Raw genomic sequence first — 9,441 nt, 5'->3', positions numbered from 1 at the left:
ATAATAGATTTGCGAATTGCGGATTGCGGAGTATTTGATAAGATTATATATCCAGCACAAATCTACCATGAAGTCATTGTAAAGATTACATTTACTCAAAACAATATTCTTGACTTTTGAGTCAAGATATTTGAAAACTATTTGTGATATAGTAATTAAGGCGTGATACTAGTTTGAGAATACAGGGCCCAATAGATGGCCCCCGTTTAGGTTGCCTGCAGTCATGGTTACGGCAGCGAGCGCGAACAGACGTGTATCGAAAGCGCGGAGCCGAATAAAGAGCGTTTCTAAACTATAACTGCCGTGCCTGTTGCTCGAGATCCTGACCCCAGTCTATTACGTATTAGTAAGAAAAAATTCTTTGTTTTAAGAAAACTTACTTATATGAAGTGAAATAAAATAAGTAAGTGCTTTTCTTGGCTGTAAAATAATTGATTATTTTTCTGTGAGTATATGCGTTACAATGTAACGGTTACGTAATTTTCAACCTTTGACACGTACTGCATGTGCACGATTTTATTTTTGGTTGTTATCGGGTAGTTGTGCTGATAAAACACTCTGAAGAATTCCGATATCGATATAGTGCATAATTCTGGATACTTTGCTCGACTTTGTATCACTTTGAATTCGTTTCGATTTTTCAGTGTATTTATCAAATATTCCATTAGTAATTCTTTTTAGATTTAAAAAAATTTGGCCATTTTGTCCATGAAAAAGCTCTACTCTTTCTTTTTATTATTTAATATAAAGAAAAACTAATCTATCGGATATATCTACTCTATCGCGCGTTTTATGATTTCGAATTTACTCTAACACTGATGAAGGCCGTATTCAAGGCCGAAACGTCTGTATTACTTATTGTTTATAATATAAAATTTGAGCACTAACACCTAGCTTGTTCACCAGTCTGTTATTGAAATATTGAATTAATTATAAGTTGTATCCAACAAATTATCAAAAATTGCTTCGCAGACCCCTGCTATGTGATACCAGAGGTCACTTCAGATGATCTGCAGCAAAAAATTATTGCGGTCAGCCCTTTCACAGGCTGGCCTTTTATACTAGCGCGTGATTTTTTTTATCACGAGAAAGTACTGGCGCATGGTAGCCGCGTCGCGTTCTAACGCTCGCGTCTTTAACGTCTATTAGATATCCACCAAAGCTCCATTAAACGTCTAATTAACGTCTATTACCATCAGAGCTCCATTAAATATCTATGGTTAATCTAGTATATATACTGTATATAACGTAATACTTCTAAAAATTGTATAAAAATAAATAATTTTAAATTATCTAAAAATTTAAATTTACTTATAAAACTTAATCAATATTGATCTGTTAGAAACATTATGTATATAAATCTACTATACATCCATAATAGATGTCTAATGGATGTCTATTATGGATTTGTAGATATTATCTATGATGGAAGAGAGTATGGATTTCTATTAGAGATCTATCTGCATTAATTTCATAGTTGAAGAGTATAAAGTATCAACAAGTTTAATAATTCATTCAAGTGTATCATCAACTGTGGAATTAATGCACGCTGTCCGTCACATCCTTCACTCGTATAACTACTATTTATATTTTGTTTACTTACGATAATTATGTGCAATTTTTGATAATAAACTTTCGTAAGTTAAGAAATGGAAAAACACGTTCTATCAAGCGAAATAATCATGTACATACTTCTGAATACAAAATAAAAACAAAACCAAATGAATGACGAAATAAAATCAATATTTTATATAAATAAAGTTAATAATTTCTCGCAAATTAAATTCAGCGAATTGAAATAAAACAAACTTAACCATTTAATTGTGTAGATTAAATCGACAAAAGAACCTCTAAAACTAAAATATTTCATAAAACACACACGCACGCACGCACACACAGGTAAATAAATTTAGAAATTTTTAGTTGGCGCTAAAATTGTTACAATATTGTTTAAAGAATTATAAGTACATTCAGGATAAAAGTATCTTCATTTTACAATTTTATTAAATAACGCACGCAACAGATATTTTTTTAAATAAGAGATGCAAAAATAACTAAATTTTTGAAAAAATTATTTGTTGCGGTTAAATACACATAAATGTTCTTATTATAAAACTTTGCACACATGTAGGAGGGAGGGGGGTAAAAAGATGAATTTAGAAATTTTTTGTTACTGCCAAAAAATGGTTCTAAAGGGTGAAATCGCCCTTTATATGTAGAGCGGCTTTTTGTTTTTCTCGATATATTTCGGAAAGTATTTAAGATATCAAAAAATGTTTCAAATAAAAGTTTTATGGTAAAAACATCTTTATTCAACCACATTAATAAAATTTCATTAAAAAAATTTTTTTTTTAATTTTTAATCAAAATTTTGTTTAAAAAATTATTTTAAAAAAATATTATTAATGTTGTCGAATAGAAAAGATTTTACTGTAAAACTTTTATAAGAAACATTTTTTTATATTTCAAATATTTTTCAAGATATATCGAGAAAAGCAAAAAACCGCTCTACTATGAGCAGTGGTTTCACCCCTTAAAACCGTTTTTGGGCAGCTACAAAAAATATCTAAATTTATCTTTTTACTCCCCCTACATGTGTGGAAAGTTATATTAAAATCAGAATTTTTCACTTTGCGAGGTTCTCTTGTCAGTTATGTGAGTATTTTATACTTAGGTAGGATATGTCATTTTGTATTTACCTGCTTATTTCGGTAACAAAGCTATCACATAATAATACAGATCCATAGTCTCACTTTTAATGTGAGTTTATTTAGATTCATTAGAGCACATGGTCTCGATTGTGGATGAAAACTCAGTTGAATCTCACTTGCCAGCATGCAAAAAGAACGTGCATTTAACTGAGTTATGACGTCACAAGTGAGAATTATCTGAGTTTTTATGTAAATGGAAAGCAACTATTATACACGAGAACAGTCATTAATAGCGATTGGTCATCCATCGCGACGCGCGGCGATTCCAAATGCCATTGTCTTTTCAGACGAGCAATTTCAATCGCGCCGACTAGTCGCTACGCTGGATAACGCGTCGATCCTCTCTCATCATGATCAAGGAGGAAATGGAGCTGCACGAGGTTCGTGCCAAGAGGATGGTGTGCCGTAGATTTTGGTACACCCTACCAGAACGCATATCCAGGACGGTGGAACATTTTTTTTATCGGTAAGTGCCTTGCTTCGGAATCTTCCCAGTCAACACACAGAGCATAAGTTATCATTACCCTAGTGAAAACATTTTTTATATTTTCTCAGAAATTTTGTAAGAGTTGACTGATAAAAAATTCTGAAAAAATAAATAAAATTTCTCAGATACTTCCCAGAAAATTGGGGATTTTCGGAATATTTCAGTATTTGTATGTATGAAAATTTCTGATAAATTGATAAACATACTTTTTCATATTTACTCAGATTTTTACAAAGATTGTATTGGCAGAGAAATTTAAAAGTATTTTATTATTATTTTGTCTGAGTTTTTCTGAAAAATGTTTCAATTCGTATAAAAGGATCTGAAAAATTCTGAGCACGCACTCTGAGAAAGTCTGAAAACTTTTATAGAAATTCGGATTTAATAACATGAAAAATTCTGAGACATTTTTCCTTCAGGGTACATTTATATAATTTTGCACTCAACAACGTGTGTTATATTACATTTAACATTGTAGTACATTTACATTGTTGAGTGAGAAATTATAATTAGATGTAATATGTAACTAATACTCTGGGTTTCAACGAGCTGACACCCCAGACAGCACGCATATCCAAAATCGGGACGTAAGACGTCTTTTAGACATCATACCACAAGGTGTCTTAAAGATGTGTCTTTAATGGCCATTTCTATCAATGTAGATTAACTTTAATCTTAGTTTAACTTACTTTTCATCTTTCTCTAATTCTTAGAACTAGGAAAAGATAAGAAGCAAAGAAGTTAAACAGAGATTAAAGTTAATCTTTGGTAGAAATGGACATAAGACGTTTTACGTGATACCAGCCTGATTTTGGACACGGTGCTGTCTGGATGCCGTGACGAACAGTCTAACAACGGTGCAACGCCGTCGTTCTTTGAGCAGGCTTGGAGTGCACATCGCCCAAAAGCCGTACAGGTGGATGCTCGGATGTCTCGTGGTGGTGCTAGTCTGTCTCTTAGGCCTGCTCCGTTTCCGTCAGGAAAAGAATCCCCTCAGGCTTTGGGTACCACCGGATTCTGACTTCGTGAGATCCACCGAATGGCTGATGTCGCACTACTCGGAGGCTCTGCGAATTGAAACGTTTATTCTAACTGGCGATAATCTCTTAGAACAGCAAACGCTTATTAAGGTAATTAAATTTAATACAATAGGTGATTTGTCTCAATTGACGATTATAAATTCTCATCCGATTGATTATAGCGAACTGTCAGTACTGCAGAGAATATTTTTTAATCATCTGTTGCAGTTAAATGAAATTACTAAACAAATGATGACTACTCGGACACCCGAGAACATTTCTTGGACAGATGTTTGTATGAGGTAAACATATAAAAAAATTCTTAGAAAATTAATTTTGTATTAAATATCTAACATGAGCCTTGCAAAAAAGTTGTACAAAAAATAGGAAAAATGATTAATTGTATGTACCAAGGTAATGTCTATTTACAGAGTTCCTGCTATTTCTGGTTCTCTGTACAGACAGAAGAGACAAAGTTCTCTATTGGAAGACAATTTTTTTGATGACGATCACACTTCTAATGTTAATCAAACATTTGAGCCGTCCATTCATGTTGATAGTAATACGTATTGCAGTATAATCGAGAGTTTGCCTATGAGTTGCCTTGTGTTTAGCATCTTGGATTTATGGGATTTTGATAGCGACAAAATTGAGAAAGATTCCACAGAAGAAATTATCACAAAGGTAAATACGGTAAAAGTGAGTCCCAGATTGGGCCACACCATGAATTTCAGTGAACTTCTGGGAGACGTAACTCTAGATGAGAGGGGTAGAATCATTGCTGCGGGAGCCATAAGAACTGATATGATGGTTCATGTTAGTTTTCTCAATGTAGACATGGATAAAATTGGAAATAACGCGGGGACTGCTGATTGGGTAAGGTGAGTTCATATCAAGGCCTAAGTCATGCTTTTTAATCATTGTTTTAATATATTGAATGAATGTCCTGTAATATCTTGAAGTTTATCATAAATTAAGCTTTATATTAGTGAAAGTAATTCGAGTAATTAGAAATTAGATTTAAAAAAGAAAAAAGGAAATAAAACTTTTTATTTGTATGCTTTTAATATGATTTAGGCCTTTCATTATCACAGCTTATCATACAATTGTACGAAGATAATTTTATCGTATAACGTATAATACTGAAATTATCAGAAGATCTTCATTTTTATTTTATCTCGGTATCTGTACATTACATATATTTCTATTCTAGTAATATTAAAAGTTTTCCTTGATTTATGAAATTGTTATTTTTATTATTAGTTAAAATATAATAATCTTTATTATATATATATATATATATATATTTGCAAATTACTCAGAATTTTATTTTAATCCATAATATTAAACCTCATTCATATAATGAACAAATAATAATTAACTTAGAATAAAAACCAGTTATCTATATCTAGGCAACAGAGGACGTATTGAAATGGGAATCAGCTTACCTAGAAAATGTAATAAATCTTTCGAACCAACTGCAAAGCGAGAGAAATATGAATGATTCCTTGAAGCTTTATTACGAAGCTGGTAGAAGTTTCGGAGATATTTCTGCAACATCCATATTTCAAGATATGGACAAATTGGTTATAGGAAGTGTATTAATGTTTTTATACGTCTTAACGATTTTGTCAAATCAGAATTGGGTAGAATGGCGGGTACGTATGACTATTATGAGAGTAACAATTTTTGAGTGATTTGGTACTTCTGTTTAGTGAAAGTTCTTCATCTTTTCGCAGTTTTGTCTCACTGGTACCGGTCTTTTGTGCGTGGGTGCTGCGTTTATATTTGCGGTGGGAATATGCTCTCTAATCGGAATTCCGTACGGTCCAGTGCACACGTCATTACCATTTATGCTCTTGGGTTTAGGGATAGACGATATTTTTGTACTTAATGCATCTTGGAAACAGATACATACCGATGAATCAAATTTAAATAAGCCACTAACAGAAAGAATTGGACTTGCATTGGGTCATGCCGGTTCTGCTATCAGTATTACTTCACTCACCGATGTCGTGGCATTTATCATCGGTGCTTCTACAGTATGTACAATAATCGTAATATATATATGAATGCATGATGTCAATCATTGTGGCCAATTCACAATTTTATATTATTTATTTTATTTTATTTATTTTTGTTTATATTTATTCGGATATTTATATTTACATTTTAAACGGAAACATTATATACATATGAGTATTCATGAAATGAATATTATTTTTAGTTAAGTAATCTAATTATTTTTTTCTCGTTATTGCAATGGTAATGCTTTTATCCTGAACAATAATTTATGAGATTTTTTTAAAAATATTTTTTTTATATATGAAATATTTACTATATCTTTTTCTGTTTATTTTTACACAAAAATAATACAATAATATATTATTGGTTTGAAATAAATTAGTTTCAAGTATCTAAAACAATTGCTAGATCATTTGATTTATGTTATGCATTTTTTGCTTTTAATACATAGAAATAATTACAATTACGAAAAGATACCATCATTATAATGATGTTTTCTTTTAGATATTACCTTCACTTCAATCATTTTGTATTTATGCTGCTGTGGGCGTATTTGTGACATTTTTATTACAAATCACATTTTTTACTGCCTGCTTTACCTTGGATGCTAGGAGAATAGAACGGAAAAGAAATGGGATGTTACCATGTATCGTGCATGAAAACTTTACGCCCAAGTCATTAGACATCAGCAATGCAATTTCCTGGAAATTTATAAACTTTTTGTATTCGAAGATAGTATTGACTACGCCTGGGAAAATTATTATAGTATTAATTACTCTTGTAACAATGTCTATAAGCATTACCGGTTTGCTTCGATTGCAACAATGGTTTGATCCAACATGGTTGTTACCGAAAGAATCGTATTTGAATGAATATATAGCTCTCCGATATCAAGCATTTCCTGATCAAGGATTTAATGCTTTTGTCCTTATGGGAGATGATATTGATTACTCCTCTGAATTTCCTAAGATAATATATATGACAGAACGCTTACAGAATGCGTCTTTTATACAAACCATAGAACCTTGGCCGATTGATTTTGCGAAATTCGTGTCAACGTATTATACCACAGGTATTTATCGTAATATTTATTTCGGTTTGTATTAAAAGTGGAGAAACAAAAATGTTAATGTATTTCTAAAGAAGATGTGTTTCTGAAATTTTGAATTAATTTATATTCAGAATTTATACTTAATTTAGAGAAGAATGGACTTCACACAGACATACAAAACTTTTAAGACAAACAGATCATTCGATTAATTAACTAAGTTTGTAAATTAATTGAATATTTTTCTTTTTTTTCGTTAGATTTAAGGACTACGAAGATCGCAGACGACGAATTCCACCACTATCTATCGAAATTTCTTTTTAGTCGAGGTGGTGGTAAATATCAGAGAAATTTCTTTTTTAACGAGAAGTTACGATGTGGTAGGGATGCCCCACGAATCATATCAGCAACCATTGACTTCAACTTTAGACAATTTAAGGGACCTGACGAATGGGTTCCAGCGATGGATAACAGTAAACTTTTAACGAACGAAGCGCAAATTCATGGATACGTAACGGTGTGGAGTAAAATGTTTGGACCTTGGACTGCCGACAAACTAATTGGTCAAGAAGTATCGCGAAACATCATCTTGGCATTAATCTGCGTTATGGGTACCACAACCTTCCTGATCGCTGAAGTGCAGACTTGTTGTTGGATCTTACTCTGTGTACTTCTCACGCTACTAAACGTTTGTGGCTATATGTATTTCTGGGGACTAACGATAGACGTAGTGTCCTGTATTGGTGAGTGTAGTTTTTTACTTTGACTTCGTGATTCATGATTTTTGTTAATCTGTTTATGCCAGAGATAAATATGTACATATACATCTTTTGCATTTATGTGTACGTACACAATGTGTACGTACACTAAGATAAAAGGATATTTATATTACAAGATCATGTGCAAAGTACGAATCCGAGAGCAAATTTTCATTCTTAATTCTCATTTCATTCTTCGTGAGGCTAAAAAATTAAATATCTTTCCATTATAATATTATTAAACTGTACATAATTCATATATATACATATACACACGAGTTCTTGTTACATTAAAGCGAGTTCTCTTATAACATTATTTAAACAATGGAAGAAACAAACTTCTTTCATTGCTAATCAAACAATTTCGTCCCGATTCAATAAGGATTCTTCACAGGTCTCGAGCTGGCTGTTGGTTTAAGTGTGGATTACGCGGCACACGTCGCACACGCTTTCCTGAATGCTGAGTCGCGAGAAGATGACGATAATGCTCGCAGGACCCGAACATTAACCGCAGTTAGGCACATCGGCGCAGCGGTCGCATATGGAGCGGGTTCAACATTTCTCGCCGTCTCGCTTCTGGCCTTTTCGACGTCCTACGTGTTCGTCGCTTTCTTCCGGATATTCTCTTTAGTAATTATGTTCGGGCTCTGGCACGGGCTGATTCTGTTGCCAGTCATATTGAGCACTATTGGGCCGCAGAGTTTACGTGTGATACAACAACCGCAACCGATGTCCGAGAAGGCCATTGCTGCGGCTGATGATGAAGATTGAAACGGAAATATGGACAATTGTTCAGGCAGTCATGTTTCTTTATCAATAATATTTATTTTTGGTTCAATAAACATACAAAATTATTACACTATTCGTACTATTAATCACACATATACAAAAATAATATTAATAATAATAATGATAATAATAATAATACGTCTGATAACTTAAAAACGGCATTATTTATAGATTTGTATATATATGTATATATAATATATTAAGATTAAAAAATTAAGAAATATTTAAAAAACAAGTACAAAATAATGTAGCAAGGTTGATATAGATTTATTATCAATTATCATCGATCGGAAAGGAACATGACTATTATAAACGTAACGTAATCATGTTTTGCAGGATGCGTTTATTCTTTATGTATAATTATAATTAATATTTATGACATAAAAATGAGCGGCGAGGGAGCGACCTCGAGATTGATTGTCAAGCTCCCTCTGCTGCCTCTCAGTCTTGCACAATCCATCTAACATTTGTTCAGCCATTCGTTCCTGCAACCCCGTCTCCTTTGTTTTTTTTTCACAAATTGTTCCTTTCGTCTCTTGTGGCCTCAATCCGACGGATTTCCGATTGACGGCGACAAGAGGAAAGGGGGGTGCACAATTTGAAC

At 32.7% G+C, this 9,441-nt stretch overlaps 1 protein-coding gene across 3 annotated transcripts; it reads left to right on the top strand.

The window, feature by feature from the left end:
* The first annotated feature begins 48 nt into the window (after positions 1-48).
* On the top strand, positions 49-8,905 carry LOC112457124 (NPC intracellular cholesterol transporter 1 homolog 1b-like). 3 transcript variants are annotated; one of them, XM_025020016.1, is made up of 10 exons: positions 49-346; positions 2,999-3,177; positions 4,082-4,328; positions 4,446-4,519; positions 4,649-5,093; positions 5,630-5,875; positions 5,957-6,259; positions 6,747-7,314; positions 7,551-8,033; positions 8,443-8,819. In XM_025020016.1, the coding sequence occupies exons 2-10, from the start codon at positions 3,062-3,064 to the stop codon at positions 8,817-8,819; spliced, it is 2,859 nt and encodes a 952-aa protein (XP_024875784.1). In that variant the 5' UTR covers positions 49-346; positions 2,999-3,061. The 3 variants fall into 3 exon arrangements, with proteins under 3 accessions (XP_024875784.1, XP_024875785.1, XP_024875786.1); XM_025020017.1 differs by lacking the exon at positions 49-346 and having other exon boundaries at positions 3,062-3,177; positions 8,443-8,905; XM_025020018.1 differs by lacking the exons at positions 49-346; positions 2,999-3,177 and having other exon boundaries at positions 4,236-4,328; positions 4,400-4,519; positions 8,443-8,905.
* Positions 8,906-9,441: the final 536 nt, after the last annotated feature.

The sequence above is a fragment of the Temnothorax curvispinosus genome, unplaced genomic scaffold (assembly GCF_003070985.1).
Source record: "Temnothorax curvispinosus isolate PA1 unplaced genomic scaffold, ASM307098v1 QBEX01007519.1, whole genome shotgun sequence".
NCBI classification, from domain to species: Eukaryota; Metazoa; Arthropoda; class Insecta; order Hymenoptera; family Formicidae; genus Temnothorax; species Temnothorax curvispinosus.
This window is presented reverse-complemented; position numbering and strand designations above follow the sequence as displayed.

Bases quoted from the DNA above. Each gene is read 5' to 3' on its own strand.
- LOC112457124 (XM_025020017.1), top strand. From the start codon at position 3,062: ATGATCAAGGAGGAAATGGAGCTGCACGAGGTTCGTGCCAAGAGGATG. The intron at 3,178-4,081 runs GTAAGTGCCTTG...TTCTTTGAGCAG, and splicing joins GTGGAACATTTTTTTTATCG to GCTTGGAGTGCACATCGCCC. The intron at 5,094-5,629 runs GTAAGGTGAGTT...ATCTATATCTAG, and splicing joins ACGCGGGGACTGCTGATTGG to GCAACAGAGGACGTATTGAA.